The 20,718-nt window shown below is 44.8% G+C and overlaps 1 protein-coding gene across 21 annotated transcripts in view; it reads left to right on the forward strand.

Annotated features, from left to right (window-relative positions):
- The window catches only part of TCF4 (transcription factor 4), a 578,937-nt gene that overhangs the window by 495,370 nt on the left and 62,849 nt on the right, over nt 1-20,718 (forward strand). For 13 of the 21 annotated variants that reach the window (XM_068251303.1, XM_068251305.1, XM_068251304.1 and 10 more), the window contains 5 exons: nt 4,086-4,153; nt 8,880-8,978; nt 9,163-9,241; nt 18,184-18,260; nt 19,885-20,088. In XM_068251303.1, coding sequence (XP_068107404.1) covers nt 4,086-4,153; nt 8,880-8,978; nt 9,163-9,241; nt 18,184-18,260; nt 19,885-20,088 — 527 coding nt within the window. The remainder of the gene's footprint in view (nt 1-4,085; nt 4,154-8,879; nt 8,979-9,162; nt 9,242-18,183; nt 18,261-19,884; nt 20,089-20,718) is intronic. The other 8 variants (XM_068251312.1, XM_068251314.1, XM_068251313.1 and 5 more) reach the window with 1 other exon arrangement.

The raw sequence follows: 20,718 nt of genomic DNA on the forward strand, positions 1-20,718 counted from the left end.
AAGAATTTACAGCGCAACGAGTTCTGCCGGCTGATGACAAAAACAGTGCATTATCTTAAAGTGAAATAACTCGTTTGTGGCTGTTAACAGGTTAAAAGGAAATTAATATGGCAACCTCCATATCACTTTCACCTCGGGTTCCCTATAAGAAATTAGACCCAGTGTGTTTCGCTTTAAAATACACATAAATAAATACACAGTATACAAACCTTCCGTTTCCACATATATGATGAAGTCAGTCTGATTTCCTCACTTTTTGTCACTTTAAAGCACAAACTGGTAATTTTGCTGATCTCTTATCAGCTATGTGTGCAGCTACATTGTATTACAGCAAATATACTTCCTATTAAACTTTCTTATTGTGGTGTGAAAATAGGTGTTATTCCTCAAAGCAAGCAAAGCTCCTTACTCCAGACATATTTCTCTGGTATCAGCTTATCTCTACTTACAAGTGTAGGAAGAATCATTCAAACTTTACATAGGAGAAGTTATCTCGCAGGATTCCAGTTGTGAAAACAGTTTTTGGATTGGAGCTGTGGGGTGTTTTCAGGCCTGCGTTGGGCTTGATAACAGATCTCAAACTGTTTGTGACCAGACTTTCAAGAAGCTCCGTAAATAAATTAAGAAATCTTTTTTGTACAGATATTTAGAAGGGGTCTCTCATGTAAGCCTCCCCTGTCCTCCTTCCCATAGACTCCATTTTCCAACAATAGGAGGAGGCCTGCAACAAGTTAAAGTGGACCTGAACCTCTTGCATAGGACAGCAGGAAAACATAGAGAAAAGCACCCTGTATGTATTTAGAGAGTCTAGCCTGTCTAACCCCCCCCCCTCATCTGTGACTAATCACAACTGTAATTTGATCTCTCAGCAGAGCAGCTAATTTGCCGGGTGATGATGATGACCCGTTTCGACACACCATTGTCTCTTTGTCAAATCAGGATCAAGGATTAGGATTAGGGATTAGGATTGTAAAATAGCCATCTGATCAGGCACAGAGTCAGCAGTCATTCAACAGCAGCAGAAGGTGTCCACCTTAGGAATTTAAACATTTCCTTTCCAGGTCCGGGAAAACACGATGTAGTTCTTTCCAGTTTGTGTTAAGTCCACAATAGCTCTACTTTATAATACACCGCCTTTCTAAATTAAACGCATTTGCCGGAGCAGAAGTCACGGCTGCAGCCTTGGTTTGACTGTCGACATTTATGATCTTCACGAGGGCAATAAACCTACCCAGATCGTGTATGACTGTGGTCAGCCCACGACTCTGTAACCCTGGCCCTTTGCCACCGGCATGAAAGCAGCCTCAGTCCACTGCAGTTGATTTTGATTCCCGTCTCTGACAGTTTGCCGAACTTCAAGCAAAGTGCCAGCCAGGCTTCAAAATAGTTTTGTCTGTTTTGTGTTATTCCACAACATGGTTTCTATTAAACTCAAAAAAAAAAAAAATCCACCAAACACTCATCTGTACATTTGGTGTAGTTGCCGGTCCATTAGAAATGCAAATGTCGCAAGTGTCTGTGGGATGCGGAGAATGTTACAAGAACATCAAAGGTAGCAGCATCTCCTTCATGATGGTTAAACGCAAGTCCACCCCAAACTCAAAGACTATTGGGATAACTCACATATACAAGTTTCTGCCTCCCCCATCAAAATGGCACCTCCTGCAATGTGTAGATGTGCTATATGCCTCTGGATGGCCAACAGGGCCGGTGTTGTGTCTGATTACGCTGCCTGCTGATTTGCGCTGCCCCGCATGCGCAGTAGGAGACTGTGCGGCCACATTTCCTATTGAATGATGCTGCTGGTGGTAAAATACTAAATATCTCCGCTCCCACACCTCTTACACTCCCCAAATTTTCAGGGTAGGGAGGGAACCCCCAGAACTACCTCTATGACAAATTGCAGCCCCCGAGACCCACTGGTTCCCGAGATAGGTTTCTGTAATCTATCTCCTGAACCAGCGGGGCTCGGGGGCTGCAATTTGGTATAGAGGTAGTTCTGGGGCTCCTCTCCCTACCCTGAAAATTTGGGAAGTGTAAGAGGTGTGCAAGTGAAGATATTTAGTATTTTACCTCCAGCAGCATCATTAACTTCACACTGAGCATGTGTGCTACTCAGTGTGAAAGGGAGCTTCCGGGCAGCGCAATCAGACATTTACACCGGCACTACTATAGAGACCAAGGGGGCAATTAACACAGGGGGAGGAGGAGGAACTATAACCAAGGATTGAACTTCACCCCAGTCAGTGGCTGATACACCTTTTCCCATGAGAAATCTTTACCTTTTCTCAAAAAGATCAACAGGGGGGTCTGCATGGCTGATATTGTGGTGAAACCCCTCCCACAGTGTGATGTCAGCACCCAGGTCCTGACATCACACTATGGGAGCCTTGTTGCATTGTGAGAATTACCAGCTGTTTCCAACTGCCTAGAAACCAGTATCTCCCTCTGTGCATATGTATATCTATGAAAAAAGCAATCTTTTAGCCTAACGCATTGTTAGGGGGTGTGGTTATACATAATGGCAGTTGGTGCTGTCTAGTTTTTTTTTTATGTGTGCCAGTAGTGTGCCAGTAGTAAAGATGATGATGTTCAGGCTGATTGTGGATCAAACACTATGAACAAATTACATGGCAAATTTCAATCATTTCTTGGTCTCTCTTCTATTTTTTAACTCCTCACTTTGCAATGTATTGATTTTTTCCCATTTTCGCTACAGTTTCTCTTTAAATTGAACCTTAACTGAACCTAAAAAAAAAGTTTAATTTACCTGGGGCTTCCACCAGCCCCTTGCAGCCATCCTGTGCCCGCGCCATCACTCACTGATCATCTGGTCCCCTGCCGTGGCTCAGTTTCGTTTTCTCTGGTCGCACACGTCCTCTATCAGGCAGATGCAGTATGTGTACTACGTATGTACTCCTACTGCGCAAGCACAAGACGTCCACAGGGACAGGTGCGCGATCAAGGACGTGCACGGCCAGGGAGCACTGCCGAAAATGAGCAAGGGCGGGTGACCAAATGATCAGTGAGTGGCAGTGCGGCCACCGGACGGCTGCAGGGGGCTGGTGGAAGCCCCAGGTAAGTGAAACCTTTTTGTTTTAGGTTCAGTTAAAGAGAACCTCCAGACTAAAAATCTACTCAGCAGCACTGAAAAGGCTTGGTGTTTCTTTAACAGGTTCACAACATCAGAACTTTGTTTTTCATACCAAAGCCTAATTTTTAGCTGTTTAGAAGCTAAGCTTCAACCCATCAAAGAAACCTGCCCGGACATTTTTCCCCTGGTGCTGTGAAAAGCATGATGGGATTTCTGATGTTGTTGTTCTTGTTGCCTAGCAGCTGTGAGGGGTGATCAGGACACAGGACAGTTGGAACTGTGTCTCATGCTCCCTGTCACCCCCTTTCAACCAAAAAGATGGCTGCCCCCATGAAATTACAAACCTTTGCCTGTTCTTTTAAAACAGGGTGGGTATCTATTTTATGTAACATAACTAATGTAACTTAATAACAGTATGTTTGTTTAGGCTGAAGTTCCTCTTTAAGGCTTACTTTAAATAACAGTTTCATTATTGATTACTTATGCTCATTTTGCGGTGGATCTTTTGCTCGTTTTTTCATATATATGTATATTTGCGATGACGGATGGCGGTCTCAGCTCAGACAAGGTTTCCTGCATTTGAAATCTGAATCAGCAGATGAATTAATTCCGTCCTCTCCGGAGTGAGGCTCGAATTAACATTGCGCTTATTTTGAAGGTCACGTGTGCGATTAGCATCCCCGCGCCCTGCCCGCGCCTCCTGCGCACAGATCAGGAGGTGCCCGGGCTTGGCACGGCATAATTGCACCGTAAATGAGTGGATAACCAGGCACATTGATATTTTCACTCCTAAGTATGTAACATGAATATATTTGACATCTACCTTAGCAAACAAATTAATGCTAATTAAAAATTAATGCAATATAATTAGCATTAAAATGCAATTACATTATGGGTAAGTGGACCAGGAATAGAAACTTGTAACATGCCTGCCTGCTTGTTCTAAGTCTCACGCTTTTGTTTTTTCTTTTTTTCTTCTTTTCGTTTGCAGCAAACAGAGGGAGCGTACCAACGGGCAGCTCGCAGACCGGGGACGCACTGGGGAAAGCGCTGGCCTCTGTAAGTTTGCACCTTTGAAGTGAGCTGATGTCTGATTCTTGTAGGGATGGTTTGGGCTGCATGCTCAGTGGGAACTTTAAAAGGGAGGCTAAAGCCTTTTTAAAGATAAAAACAGATACTTACCTAAGGAAAGGGAAGGCTCTAGGTCAGGCACAGGCAAACTCGGCCCTCCAGCTGTTACAGAACTACAAGTCCCACAATGCATTTGCCTTTATGAGTCATGATTGTGGCTGTCAGTCTCCTGCAATGCATTGTGGAACTTGTAGTTCCTTAACAGCTGGAGGGCCAAGTTTGCCCATGCCTGCTCTAGGTCCTATAGAGGCTTTCCGTTCTCCTACCGGTCTCCATGTTCCACAGCAGGCCCCCCTATTAGCAGTCCATAACCATTCAGTCGTAGCACTCGGGCTTCCGAAGACTGGCCGCTCCCTACTGCGCATGCGCAAGCGCCCTCTATCAAGCACTGGCACATGCTCAGCACTGAACCGCCGGTCTGCGGGAGCCTGAGTGCTTCCTAAGACATCCAAAGTCTCCCGCGATGGGAGATTTAAATGGAGGAGGCTGCGGGAGAATAAGGAGAGCGTGAGGGGAACGGGAAGGCTCTATAGGTCCCAGAGCCTTCCCTTTCCTTAGGTAAGTATCTTTCTTTTTTTTTTTTATCTTGATTCTCATTGACTTTAAAGAGAGTCTGAAGCCATTTTAAAAATAAAAAACAGATACTCACCAAAGGAGAGGGAAGGCTCTGGGTCCTATAGAGCCTTCCTGTTCTCATCTCGGTCTCTGTGTTCCCCTCGCAGACTCCCCTGTTAGCAGTCTACGACTGTTCAGGTTGTGCTCTCTTGCGGGTTGGGCTGGCTTCGGCAGTCTTCGGAAGCACTCAGGTTTTCGAAGACTGGCTGCTCCGTACTGCACACGCATGAGCTCTTGAGCACTTGCGTGTGCGCAGTACAAAAGCCACTGGTCTTCGGGAGCCCGAGCACTTCCAAAGGCTGCCAAAGTCTCCCGCGGCGGGAGGTACAAATGTAGGAGCCTGCAGGGGAACGAGGAGACCGGCAGGAGAATGGAAAGGCTCTAAAGGACCCAGAGCCTTCCCTCTCCTTAGATATCTGTTCTTTTTTTATTTTTAAAGTCGCTTCAGACTCACTTTAATATAATCCCCCCGAAATATCTCCACAGCCACACCTCCTACACTCCTTACATTTTCAGGGTAGAGAGGGGACCCCCGGAACTACCTCTGTGTGTGCCAAAATGCAGCCCCCAAGCCCCGCTGGTCCCCGAGGGAGATTACAGAGCCTTTTCTGGTGAACCAGCGGGGCTCTTGGGCTGCAGTTTGGCACAGATGTAGTTTGCGGGGTCCCCTCTCATTTGGAGTGTGTAGGAGGTGTGGCTGCGGAGCTATTTGGGTTCTTTAGCTCCGGCAGCATTGTTGAATAGGAAATGTGTCAGCACAGGATTGCACTGCGCAGATGCGGCAGCATAGATCATAGGGCAGCACAATCAGGCACAATACCGTCACACATGCAGAAAGTCATATTAAAAGTCTGTGTAGTACAGCTTGCCAAGGCCACATAGGCAATGACCTCAACTGGTATGCTATTCATGGCAGTGGGAGGGGGCTGGTGTGGTAGGCTGTGTATTGGTAAAGCTGGATTGTCAGCCAGAAAATCAAATTCCAATTGCCACCTGCTCTGTGTTTACTATGTAGTCTACATCTTGACCCTGCATTATAAGCATTCCAATATAATCATAAATGTGTCTGCTGTAAGGAAGCTTGTCTCAGATAAGCCTGGCTCTATTTGGTACATTGCTGAGGAGAGGGAAGCTTGTTATCACCCCTCCCACATTCCTGCTCCTCACTGATTAGCTGAGGGCAGTTCAGTGTGACAGAGTTAGGCTGAGAAGAGAAATACACCTCACCCCTCTGCAGATGCTGCTGAAATCTGATCTATGCTGTGCTCACATGTGTTTACAAAGCAAGCTAGATATGACGGTGCAGCTTCAAGCAGATGGAAAAAAAGAGTATGCTAGGAAATTACATCAGGATTAGCTTCATTTAGAGGCAGTAAAGATGGAAATTGCCTGCAACAGTTTTCTCTTTATTTACTATATAGAATTCACTGAAATCAATACACATGTTATGTAAGAAGAACAAGTATTTATCTACCTATACATGTTTTCTTTTCCCTGTTGTGTGGAACTTGGAACTGGGGTGATCCGATTTGACAGGTGCTTCTTTTGATTGGCTCAGTCTAGTTATGGATACCCCAGTACCTCATACACAAATTGGTGCTCCCTGCTCACAGCAAACTCACTAATTTGGTTGCAACCGCTGATTTGTAAGAAATAAACTTTAAAACTGCGCAGCAGGACCTCAGGCATGGCATTCACTTTGGCTATCACCTCCACTCTTGCCACCTTGCTAATCCTATTCCATCGCTGGCGCGGATAGTGTTTCCCGCTGGGTCCCCCTGTTTCTTACAAATGAGTGGTTGCAACCAAATTAGCGAGTTTGTTGTGAGCTGGAAGCGACTGTTTTTATATAGAAATGCAGCAATTGGCCACACCCCCTGCCCACCCACCTGACCATTTTCCATCCTCGGCATTGCCAGCCCCCCACCTGACAATAAGCTAGTCAATGCAGAAGTAGGAATGTGGTGAAGTGGGTGTGCAAAGGGATTGGTATTGTTGTAGGAGTCACACTTCTGTCCCAGAAAATCCATGTTGTGCCACTTTATAGGGCATTAAAACAAGATCTGCAGACAGAAGGGTAAGGCTAAATATTTCACTTTAAAGAGGAACTGTAACGTGAAAACGTCCCCTGGGGGGTACTCACCTCGGGTGGGGGAAGCCTCAGGATCCTAATGAGGCTTCCCACGCCGTCCTCCGTCCCTCGGGGGTCTCGCTGCAGCCCTCCATACAGCGGTGACGTAAATATTTACCTTCCCGGCTCCTGCGCAGGCGCTCTGACGGCTGTCGGCTCCGAAGTAGGCGGAAATACCCGATCGCCGTCGGGTCCGCTCTACTGCGCAGGCGCAAGTCTCCGGCACCTGCGCAGTAGAGCGGACCTGACTGAGATCGGGTATTTCCGTGTAGTTCGGAGCCGAGAGCAGCCACAGCGCCCCCGCTGGAGCCTGCAAAGGTAAATATTGAAGTCACAGTCGGGTCTGTCGCCGGCTGTTCAGAGGGCTGCAGCGAGACCCCCGTGGGATAGAGGACGGCGTGGGAAGCCTCATTAGGATCCTGAGGCTTCCCCCACCCGAGGTGAGTACCCCCAGGGGCGTTTTTTAATGTTACAGAGTCTCTTTAAATCAAACCTGAAGCGAAAATAAACTTATGAGATAATGAACTCTATGTGTAGTACAGCTAAGAAATAGAATATTAGTAGCAAAGATATGAGTCTTGTATTGTTTTACAGTACAGAAAGAGTTACAAAATACCTTCAGTTGTTATTTTTGCAATAGAGCTTCTCTGAGCTCTCTGACCCACTGGGTGGAATACAGTCCTGTTTTCTGAAGAGTTTAAACAGCCAAGAAACAGTGATAGACAGCTTGAGATAAGGTCTTACTGCAGGAAAGTTCAAAGGGCCATTAGTTCTACTTTATTTTATAGTTTAAAAGACAGAGTGTGGTTTCAGAATTGCAACTGTAACAGAACGATGCAATGTTATAAGAAAATAAAAGCTATAAAAAACGGAAAATAAAAATATGAGACTCTTTTCTCTGCTACTAATGTTCTATTCATTATCCATACTACACATGCAATTCTTTATATCACAAGTTTTTTTTTCCGATTCAGGTTGGCTTTAAGGAGACACTAAAGCCATTTTAAAAACTTGTTTTTACCTGTTATTTAGCTTAAGGAATTTGGCCAGTGCTAAAACGTTGCATTCCTGCAGCAGAACGAGGGTTTTATAACACCCAAATCCTGGGGAAAAAATCCACGGCCTTCAAAGTCCTGGATTTGGCTACCCGGGGAGGCAGGGCTTAGCGCTGTAGCTCTGCCTCTATTAGCGTCAATCACCACTGATCACCGCCTCTCCCCACCCCTCTCAGTGAAAGAAGACTGAGAGGGGCGGGGAGAGGCGGAGATCAGCGGGGATTGACGCGAGTAGAGGCAGAGCTTAACACTGTAGCTCTACCTCCATTAGCGTCAATCACCGTTGATCGCCGCCTCTCCCCCGCCCCTCTCAGTGAAAGAAGATTGAGAGGGGCGGGGAGAGGTGGCAATCAGCGGGGATTGACGCCAGTAGAGGCAGAGCTACAGCGCTAAGCTCTGCCTCTACAAGGAAGCGCTCCCCGTTTTTTGGGATTTGGGGGGTTATAAAACCCTCGTTCTGCCGCGGGAATGCAACGTTTTAGCACTGCTCATATCCCTTTACCTAAATAACAGGTAAAATCAAGTTTTTAAAGTGACTTCAATGTCTCTTTAAGGTAATGCTACTCCTGTTGACGTTTAGCTGATGGACTTGCCCAGCTGGATGCTGCATGTGTGCTAGCTTTTTCCTAAAAGGAGCACTCCAGCAGTCACCGTTTGATGACATCAGTGGAGGTGCACGCGGATGTGAGAGGCAAACTCACCTGAAAAAGGTGTTCTGCACTTCATGTTTGAAAATCCACCCATGTGACGCAAGTCAGTGTCACTCTGGCCTGCTCTCCCGTCCGCTGCATTTCCCCTGCAATAATTAGATGCATCTACAGAAACCCATAGACGCGTCTAATGTATTTCACAGGAAGTGCGGCAGACAGAAGATTGGGACAGAGCAACAAGAAGAAGCATAATGTCACTCACAAGGATTTTCAAAGAAGAAATGGAGAACGCCTTTGAACAAGTGAGTATGTGTTTCACGCCCCCAAGCACCTCCCTCTATACCATCCTGTGGTGATGGTCGGAGTGCTTCTTTGCTCAGCAATTCGGTGTCTATCACTTGTGTCTGCGTTATAGATAGAATTTCATCCATTTGTATCTGTGTAACAGAAGTCTGACTGGATTTCTCTTGTTTTATTCGTTTTAAGATCTATTCCCCCGATCACACCAACAACAGTTTTTCATCCAATCCTTCAACCCCTGTCGGTTCACCGCCTTCCCTTTCAGGTAGGTTTTGTGCAAAATACCTAAGCTGTACTGTTTATAATGTATTGTTGCTGCACAGTAAAATTGTTCTCCCTGAAGTCTATAGTAGATGTGTCGTTACACAAATATTTAATTGTACCACAAAATGACGGACATTAAAACAAACAGATCACAGAAGTGTAGAAAGATGGGGGTGTCTTTAGGGCAGGTTCTAGAGTTTTTGCCTACTGAGGCAAACTTGTGAGGATGCCTCCCAAGCCGCCGCCAACAGGACTGCCAGGCAACTGGTATTGTGTAAAAGCAAATACATATGGCAGCATCCATATCACTCGCACTTGCGGTTTACTTTAAAGTTTAAACACCTAAATAGCAGTACTTAAGAAAGGAAAAAGTGGTCCACACTTGCCAGCACTACAAACTTTATTAACCACCTTAGCGGTATGGACGAGCTCAGCTCAGAGGGTGCCGCTCAGGCCCTGCTGGGCCGATTTTGATCAAATAAAGTGCCGCACACGCAGCCGGCACTTTGCCAGCCGCGTGTGCTGCCTGATCGCCGCCGCTCTGCGGCGATCCGCCGCGAGCAGCGGCGAAAGAGGGTCCCCCCAGCCGCCTGAGCCCTGCGCAGCCGGAACAAATAGTTCCGGCCAGCGCTAAGGGCTGGATCGGAGGCGGCTGACGTCAGGACGTTGGCTGACGTCCATGACGTCACTCCGCTCGTCGCCATGGCGACGAAGGCCAATAAGCAAGTCCAATAGCACCTACAGCAGGCATCAAGGCTGACATGTTTCGGACATCAGTCCTTACTCATACCCAACACACAAATGACCTCATAGACATCTAAATAGAGAGGTTTGTGTCCGGGAAACACCCAGGCTCCACCCACTAGGGAGTGGCCTCCAGACACACACACACCCTCCCTACCCCTTTCACATATATGATTAAAATTACACAATCATATTAAAATTTACAATATACAAATTAAAACAATGCAAAAGAAAAAGAACATTTAGAAGCAACTAGTCAGAGAGCATAGCCCTGGAGCTAAAATGGATACAAAGATGGTAACTTGATCAAGACCTCATCAAAGGGAAAATTGGCAACATGAGTGGCAGGCGTCTTCTCGGAGGATAAATAGCAGTACTTGCTGTGAAGGAAATTCTCCAAGACCACACTTATGATCAAGTTAAGACGATTTATTGCTCATATAAAGAGGCAAGATACAACTGTCCCTCTATTTGTTCTAGGCATCATGAGCCGTGCAGTAAGGCCAGGGCAGTTTCTAGGCTAAATTGCACCCAGGACAAGAATGTAAAAATTGCTCCCCCCCCTCCATCCCTGTGGACTCACGAAACCTTACTCTTTAGGGACAGTCACACAGCCACAGGTCACAAGTAGATCATTCTGCCTACTTACTAGTGACCAGCTGCTCATCCAGGAGGAAGCAGGGACCAGGAAAACACGCAGGCAAAGAGTGCCTGGAACGCCGACTTCTCCATGGGCGCTATGCACTGACAGCCTGCAGTACCACTACAGGACATAAGGTGTCATCACGCGGTGGTGACGTGATGATGACTTGACGTCTGACGCAGGCAGCCTAGGAGGAGTCAAGGAAGATGATTGCACTAGTAATCTTCTTCTTTTATTTGGCTGCACCACACATCACCAGCTCCCTAGCGGTTATGTCCTTCTGCCTGCGCCCCCCCCCTTCTTCTACTTGCCGGTCTGTGCCCAGGGTGACCGCCCTACCCAAGAAACAGCCCTGAGTAGGGCTGCTCACACAATGTCTAGCCTGAGGGTTCAGAGACTTGACTGTCTCTGCTGGCTTTATATAGAGGTATATTTTCTGACTTTACTCAGGCCCTTGGACCATGATTCGTTGTCTGAACATCTGGGCTTGACCTTTATTATCAAGTCCAAGAAGTAGGCTCAATGTAGTCTTACAGACTATTTTTAACAAGAAAAGGGAAATAACATGTCTCGAAGCCATGTCTACAAAAGGGTGGGGGCTAATTTAATTTAGGTAAAACAGAGACAGATTATTAAAACACATAAATGACTATATTACCAGATTACATTTACTTTAATACTTGCAGGAAGGGGTGTGGCTTAGCCAAAACTCAGGAATGTACAGAAGTACCCATATAGGGTGTTCCTCTTCCCAGATGTACAGAAATTGGGTGAGGAGATGAGCACAAGTACATTTCAGCAGACGCCACGCTCTGCTAATACTGCTAGTCTGAAGAATCACATTATGTTTTGCCACATACGATCTGTGCATTAGCATCTAGAAGTGTGACTAAGCTTGGTATGAAGGGACGGTACTTCCGCATATGTTGTGCTGAGCAATGGGTGCTGCCAGCAACTGTGAACATATGTATTATTGAAACACTCCAGATAGGCGCTACGCCTGCCTGCATTATTGTTACACGACTGCAAATGGCTTTATCATAAATGGCACAGATGGCAGACCACGTTCCCGTAACCTGTTACCTCTGCATTACAGTGGGGCTGTTTGGGAGATTTCACACTTCGCATAGAGTATTTGTAGTTATGGGTTCTTGGCCATAGCTAAGTGCGGCTTCTGCATCTGAATTGATGCTTAGAATACTTTTTTTTCAAAGATCAAGTATACAACATACACGATGACTATATCTGCCATCTTGTGACTTTAAGGGGGTTGTAGCATTCAAACATAAAAGAAAAACGTCCAAAAAAATAGTGCTTCAAAAATATAGGTGAACCCATATTTTTTTTTAGAAATCTGTCCCTATATGTCCCCCATTTTTTTTTCTTTGGTCTTTCTATTATTTGCATAAGCTTGTTACTGTAGCTAAATAATAATAATAATTTAAAAAAAAAAGTTCCCACAATCCTGCTGGCACTGTACAGTTCCTGCAGTTAGGCAAACTGAACCTGAATGGAGTTGACCGAAGGATTTACCAAACCGCCTAGCGGAGGATCGAGGCGACCTGATGGACAGCGAGGGAACATTTGGCCTGAAGGGTGCTGGAGGAACCCCCGGGTACGTATACATTTTTTTCTTCCCCATCTCAGGTACACTTTAAAGAGAACCCGAGGTGGGTACTAAAAATCCTATTAGCACACAGAGTCTGGGTCTACATATAATCATCAGCCTCTGTTGCTATACTGTTTCCCCCCAGGCCCCCCTTGCGCTCTGCTGTCCCCCATAAATCAAACGCTGTGCTAGCGTCATCACTGTCACTCTCGCCGCTCCCCCGCCTTCTCTATATCTCCGCTAATCCGCCTGCGTCCTTTCCCTCCCCGCTGATTGGAGGGAAGGGACGCAGACGGGGAGTGGCGATATAGAGTAGGCGGGGGAGCGTCAGAGAGACAGTGTGGATGTAAACAGCCTGCTATCGACATGCTGCATGTCGCTAGCATGGCGTATGATTTATAGGAGCCAGCAGAGCGCAGGGGGGCCTGGGGGGAGACAGTATAGCAAGAGGCTGGGCATTATAGGCAGACCCAGCCTCTGTTTGCTAATAGGATTCTTAGAAGCCACCTCAGGTTCTCTTTAAGTATAGCCTAAGACCTAGGGGACGATAGGGTGGATAATATGTGTCCCCCCAACACCCCTAGAAGACACTGTGAGGGACCTGGACACTACATGAAGCAGCAGTCTATCTCCACCAGAATGGTCAAGCATGAACTTGACATGTTAAGTCAGTGCTGTCCAACTCCAGTCCTCAAGGTCTGAGGTCCTCACACATTTTTGGAACAGCTCAAATTAATTGGTGGGACTGAATCAGGAACAGGGTGGTTCATCAAGTAGAACACATTTCTGCATTTCTCAGTCCTTCCTAAACACGGGCATGGCTATGGCCTTCAAGGGCTGAAGTTGGACAGTCCTGTGTTAAGTCATCACTGCAGCTTTGGATTTTGGGGAGAGAGCAGTGTGTCTGTGGATATGAGGAAGGGACCTTGAGGCGACGACTAGTCAAAACAATCCCTGGCTGTCTGCTATAGAGGTATATTCAAGAAGGCTATTGAATTGATTCCTTCTGGTCTCCATCACTAGATTTAAAGGACCACTGTCATACAAAAAATGTAAAACTTAAAATACATTTAAACCCATACAAAAAGGAAGTGCGTATCTTCCAGAGTAAAATGAGCCATAAAATAATTTTCTCCTATGTTGCTCTCACTTACAGCAGGTAGCAGAAGTCTGACAAAACCGACAGGTTTGTGGGCTAGTCCATCTCTTTATGGGGATTGGGGAGTTCTCTGCATGGCCTTTATTCTTTATAAAGACACTTCCTGAAAAGTATTTATACAAAGATGCTGGCCAGACTCCCTGCTCACTGCTCACTTTTTTGGCAGTTGGACTCAGCAACTGCCATTCACTAAGTGCTTCTGTAAATAAAGAGAACCCTGAGAACCCCGCATGAAGAGATGGACTAGTCCAAAACCTTTTGGTTCTGTCCGATTTATACTACCTACTGTAAGTGACAGCAACATAAGATAGAAGTAATTTATGACTTAGTTTACTCTGGAAGAAAGGTATTTCTTATTTGTATGTGTTTACATGTTTTTAAAATGTTATGCTTTTTGCGATAGTGGTCCTTTAAATGCATGTGCAAAAGCACTAAAGGGCATAGTGAACACATTAAGAACTACATGGGTCTCAAGGACCTCATAACAACCATCGCTACACAAGTGCAACCACAAGTTTCAGGGTTGGGGAAGGAGTTTGTTATTTGCCTGAATATTTTGCTCAAGCAATGTGCTAATTTTTCCCATTTCAACAAACTGGAAGGCATTCTGTGCTTCAAAGCTCTTTAAAAACCCTACCTGACCTTTTTCGCCAGAAGGGTCTTCCGTGATGTCATCTTCGTAATTAACATGAAGGGGAGGCCTTCTGGGGAAGCAAGGCCTTCCATTCCCGGAATCCCACAAACAATGGCTCCTGCTGGTGACTTCCTGGTTATTCCCAGAAGGAGACCGGAAGACAGACCACCCTTAGCTCTGTCATTGAGTTACAGTGATTAATGATGTGTTTACTTTCTGCACAATATAAGCGTTACAGTCTCGTTGCAGCTATACATGTGGCCTTCAAAACCACAATGGTTAATCAGAACCAAACCAATCACATTCCAGATTGTCACTGCATGTTTCTTTCAGTTTCCTGGTTCAATTTTGTCTACAGGGTAACAAGAGAGTCAGAAAAAGCACAATTAAAATGTTCAGGGATCGTTTCACACTCATAACGGGAACAGCCTTCATGCATATACAGGAGTGCTACAGCAGGAAAAAAGGATGACACCTCGTGTTAATACTAATAACAATGAACAGGCACATCCTATTGAAGTCTTTATTGTCTTATAGAAGGAATTAAACCAACGATTGCAGAACCACGCAGGGCTCCTTCCTCAGGGAGAATTGCACACGGCAAGGCGATTGCTTAAGAATCTGTATAAGGTACATCATAGACTGTGAGTGCATAGAGGTGATGTCTCACTAATAGACTACTAGCAGATACTAATCAATATGCAGCAGACAGATTATTGCCTTGAGAAATTATCCCTGAAGAACGAGCCCTCCGTGGTTGTGAAACATTGGTTTAAAGCGGTATAAAACACTGACATAATATTAAATAAAAACATGTTTTACTCATTTTTATATGTCATACGGTTATCATATTTGCTTCTGTGCATACATAGTATTATTCATTTGGAAATTACAAGTTCCCAAAGTACAGTTTTTTGCTCTGAGAGTTGCTTTTGAATTTTATTCATAACTGTTTTATTCATCTTGAATTTTGAGCAGAAATGCTTTCTGAGTGTCTGACTGTGTTCAGGAGTGTCTGCACTTTCAGAGAACTATTTACTTAATTGTATCAAGTGAGGAATGTAAACACAAGATAAGATTATCTCCAGTTCGGATGCGTCCAGCTTTCTCTGCAGGGAACTTGGAAGTCCTGTGTTTAACTAATTGAATGCTGTTCTAGTAAAAAAAAATATGGTGGTAGTATATAATATGCGTAAATAATCTTTTAGAGAAAAGAAGAAATGCTGGGTTTCATTTCCGTTTTCTTTTTATAAAACCATAAAAACTTTAAAAACATGTGCCAGCTCATTTTTTAGTCACATAAAGCAGTGATTTCCATATTACCATTTGGCCAGAACTATGGGATGATCACAAATAGGAAAGGTTGATTATACCCTGGTCATGGGTTGAGGAGAAAGAGGCAGCAGAGAGGGCTTTGAGAGACATGTCCCTGCCTTGGGTTCCCTTTCTTTTTCTGTTGTTTCTATTATTATTATTATTATTATTATTAGTATTATCATTATTTTCTTCTTATTCTTCTGCTGTCTCCTCCTTTCTTGCTTTCCCATTTTTTTTCTTTTTTTTTCTTTATGCTCCCAGTGTAGCCTATTCCTCTGTTCTCTGTGCAGAATTTTAGACTATGTGCATCAGGCTCTTATTTACATTAATCTGTTTATGTAATATCTTGTGCAAGAAAACGGTGTTAAAGGAATACTATCGATGTATGCATTTATTTTTAAATGCTGTATGTTGTAGCACACATTAGGACAAGTACTAGGAGCAATTTGATTCCTCACACAGCTGTTCCTCTCAGCTGTAAAATCCTCTGTCAGTTTTGGCATCAGTGTTGGATACAAATGTATCTAAAAACTGAGGGCTCCCAGAGGGCTAGACCATGTCTCTGCAAAGGGGAGATGCTATCAACTCCTCAGTTTATAGTTTAATTATCACCTTGCTGAAAGAATCTTGTTGATATGGTGGTAAGGGGTTAAAGATTCTAGCAATGTGTGTTTATTATCTTTGCTTCTCTTTACTGATAAAGATACTAATAATGCTAATTGTAGACAGTGATCTGCCCCTCTCAGCAGCTTGTAAAGTGGATGCAGCCTGGAGTGAATCGCCTCAAGCAGGCAGCCAGTCTGAGTGTAAACACAGACTCCTAGTATAGCTAGTTATATTCCAGCAATATTACAGCCTCAGATCAGCCTATTTCTCCTCAGGTCTGCTGCATGCTGTGAGTGACACAGTGAAATATATTTGTGAGCTGTGTGACAGAGTAACCAAGCAGCTCAGGGTGACCCAAACTACTATGAGCTGTGTGAGAAATGAATGTTTAAGCAGGGATAGCAAGAGAGAGACCTGGGTGAATACATAAAGTGCCCCTAGCACTAGTAGTAATGTGTACACTAATATAGAGTATTAAAAAAAAAAGTCGTTTCAATCGATAGTACTCCTTTAAGGACAGAGTTGTATACAGTGTGTTATACCAAATTCCTATAAGTTTTTGTGTCTTTGTCATAAAGTTTCTTTCCACTTTTTTTAATTTTTTAGAAACGCGTGAGGCAAATATATGCCCAAAGACACAGGAGCACAGCTGTGACGTTGTTTTTGTAGCCCGGGGTAAACATTTTTGGCTGCACAATCAAACAGCTGGCTACACGATCGAATGGCTGTCTACTAATCGATTGCTCCGATCGTGTGCAAAATTCAGGTCTATGGCACCCCCTAGTTGCAATCTGGGCCAGTTCAAGCTCTATTGGGGCCCCGGGGCAATAGTAACCTATAGTATTATAACCTATAGTATAGTACTACTATAGTAATAGTAACCCTGGGACCCCCTCCCTTTCCAGCACAGTCAGCTCCCAGGGCCCGGAAGCCAGCACTCGTTCTCACACCCGATCAGCATTGAAAATCCCCTGTCCTCAATGGGCTTCTCCAGTCTGTGGCTCTCATCCCCGCTACCTGTCGCTTTTCAGTGACTCAGCACATGTTATGCATAATGACATGTGGCGGGTGGTGAAGAAGAGGCAGCCAGCAGGGATGAAGATGGGGAGCACGGTCTAAGCAGCGCCCTGGGACAAGTGAGTTACAATCCTGTCAAAAATGGGACTAGGGAGCACATGTCTGGGGGCGGGGCTGCGGGAGCAGCACTTTCAGGTCTTGGGGCAATTGACCCCTTTTCCTTAATGGTAGCTCCGGCCCTGGCTGCAATAAATATTCTGTTCTATGGAGTAGCTGATAGGGGACAACAATGCCTGCTTTAGGAGGGAGGGTGTCATTGCTCAAAAGAGTGCCTAGATGCAGGGGCGTATATACAACAAAGGCGCAAGGAAATTTAGGGGCACAGTAATGCCGGTAATGCCGACAGTAAAATATTGGTATTACACACTACCTGCCTAATGCCTAATCCTAACACCCACTCTCCCCCCCCCCCCCCTGCCACAAGTTTTTGGGTGCTGCCATGGGCGCTTACAGAAATATCAGCATTGAGAAGTAATTAGGGTGTCCGATAAATAGCTTGTCCCCAAATTGCCGGCTTCAATGCAGGGGCCCATCAATATTTTGCTATGTATCCTTGTTATGCATTATAACTACGCCACCGATTCACCTTTCTTCCCCTCTACAGTTCCGCCGCAGATTTCATACTGTGGATTTAGTTTTTTGGCAATGAGTCCACGTTAAAGAGAAGTGAAATAGGACATATACAAATAAATTCCTTGCAAGCCCCGTAACGTTGGTACCGCCGCGCAAACCTGCCAAATCCCGGCTCGCCGATGATGCCGTGTAACGAGCCAGATAAATGCCTCTTTTTTTTTGCCTCCTGGACGGGAATCTACGTCGTGAAACAGAGACTTGGAAAGCAGAAATCCCCCGTTCCCGGCTTCTTTTTTTGGGATATTGAGTTGTTTTCTTGCGTCGGATTCTCTCTTAGGCATTACCTGCCGAGTCAATGAAATCCTCTGATAAAAGGCTGCCTGAAGGAACATTATGGGCTGCCTCTCTGTTTTGCTACAGAAATATTTTTTTTTCCCCCTTAAGTATGTTTTTGGAAAGTCTCCATATGTCTGGTCGGCTTGAAAAATTTGCATATACACTAAACAACTGCAAAAGTTTTAACTAAGAGGATGCTTATGCAACTGCGTAGATAATTAACTTTTTTTTCTTCTTTTAATTAGCAGGCACAGCTGTTTGGTCAAGAAACGGAGGACAGACTTCCTCATCGCCTAGCTACGAAGGGCCTTTGCACTCACTAGTAGGTGTTTTTTTTTGTTTTTAGTGTCATTATGTAGATGGTAAAAGAGGACCTGTACACCTCCAGGTCCTCATTAAGGGCGGTCAGCTGATTGACGTCTTTCTTGTCAAGTTCATTTCTTAAGTGCCTTCATACTGGGTCCGCTAAAGTCTCTGTCTTTTTTCTTCCCGACACCAACATATGGGAATGGTGCAGGTGTGCATAAATGTAGAATGGGTGCAGGGGAAGTTTGTTCGCCAGAGAAAACCGCTAGTAGAATATATATAAAGTTACAGACATTCTACTGTTGTGCTGTGATAATTCTAATTTTACTATCGCTAAACCTAACCGTATTCCCACAAGAGCTCTCCTCATATAAAAGCCCAACCATAAACATCCACCACCCTGCCGATTCCTAATCCTAACCAACCCCCTACCGATGCCTAACACTAGCCCACCTCCTAATGCTTAACACTAACCTCCTCCTAATGCCTAACCCTAACTCTTTACTAGTGCCTAATGCTAACCCCCCTCCTAAAACCTAACACTAACTCTCTCCTAACACTAATTCTCCCCACTATTGCCTAACACTACCCCCCCAATGCCTAACACTAACCCCCTCCTAATGCCTAACACTAGCCATTCCTCCCAATGCCTAACACTAACCTCTCCTTCTAATGCTTAAAACTTACCCCCTCCTAATGTCTAACACTAACCTCCCCTCCTAGTGTCTAACACTAACCTTCTCCTAATGCCTAACACTACCCCCCCCCCCCCCCCTCCTAATGTCTAACACAAACACCCTCCTAATGCCTAACACTAACCTCCCTCCTAATGCCTAACACTAACCCTCCCTCCTGATGCCTAACACTAACCCCCCTCCTAATGCCTTACACTAACCTCCCTCCTAATGCCTAACACTAACCTCCCTCCTAATGCCTAACACTAACCCTCCCTCCTGATGCCTAACACTAACCCCCCTCCTAATGCCTTACGCTAACCTCTCCTCCTAATGCCTAACACTACCTCTTCTCCCAATAACTAACACTAAGCCACTGGTGCCCAAAGTACCTGATTTGGCTAGTTTTATCTCAAAGTGGTAGCCAATCAGCTAATATCAGATGCCCAACTGACCACCTCAGTGAAGTATAACCGCAATTTAACATTGTGATCTATTGAGTGGCTATCAAAGCTGACGCCTGGCAAAGTATACATTTCCTATGGCTGGCTTGTAGTTTTGATTGACTTGAGTAATATCAAGTGCAGAAGTTAGAATGATTCTTTACAGTTTAGGGATAAAACTAGAGTAAGTTAGTTACTTAGTCTTTAGTTTTTTAATGGTTTATTATGGCTTCCACACTTCAAACATTGAGTTCGTAATACATCTTTCCACTGGAGATGTATGGCTACTCTTGCTAAATATATTGATGGGAACACTTTATGAACCAAAATACTTTTATATGAGCGCTTCACTGCCAAACAACCGCACCAGTTTTTCAGAATCCAGATGTCAACACGCCAAATGAAGACACTTATTAACTCAGACACCTTGATAAACGATGCCATCAGTCTTCAAATCTTTGTATTAGCATGAGCCGACACATGGAGAGTGAATGTGATTTTTTTCTTTTTCGTTCTGTTACAGCAAAGCAGAATCGAGGACAGATTGGAAAGATTAGATGATGCAATTCATGTACTAAGGAACCACGCGGTGGGGCCTTCTACAGCCATGCCAGGAAGCCACAGCGACTTGCATGGATTAATTGGACCATCTCACAATGGAGCCATGGGTGGGCTGGGCTCAGGATATGGAACTGGACTCTTGTCAGCAAACAGACATTCTCTAATGGTAAGCCAAACATTCCACTAAGTGAATGTAGCTGTTCATCTGCATTTGTGGGAAAGCTTATGATCCGAGTAGAGAAGCAATATCAACCTTTCACGTTTACCTTTTTGGATTTATTTTCTATGGTTGTGTTAAAAGGGCAACAGAGCACACATGTAAGGGAGAGATGTAATTCTCCCAGCGTGCATCTTGGGAGGCAATATCTAGTTGGCATAGTCACATGATTGGGAATCCAGACGGGAAAGTAGCAGGATGACAGCTATTGCTGCTTCCTGCTAGGGATGCTCAATGAGAGCCTAGTAATTCCAGATGTTATTTTTTTTTATGCAACTTGGAAATTGACTGGTCGAATGCAGCAGCAACTGAATTTGATTGGTCCGAATCCAAGCTGCATAAATTTGCACATAATGTGCATCAACATCTCATTGATCATCCCTACTGCCTGCTAGAATTATCCCCCTTGCACCTCTAAAACAGATCTGACCTGTCAGGGCATAGGCTCTACAAGTTAGCAAAAGGTCCCCAAGGTGTTAGCAGGACTGAACTTTTCCAGCACAACCCACAGATGCTTAAAGCAAACCTGAACTGGGAAAACTCACTTTGGGTATGATACTGACCTCAGTAGAAGGAAGG

This window comes from Hyperolius riggenbachi, chromosome 1, assembly GCF_040937935.1.
Source record: "Hyperolius riggenbachi isolate aHypRig1 chromosome 1, aHypRig1.pri, whole genome shotgun sequence".
Classification (NCBI taxonomy): Eukaryota; Metazoa; Chordata; class Amphibia; order Anura; family Hyperoliidae; genus Hyperolius; species Hyperolius riggenbachi.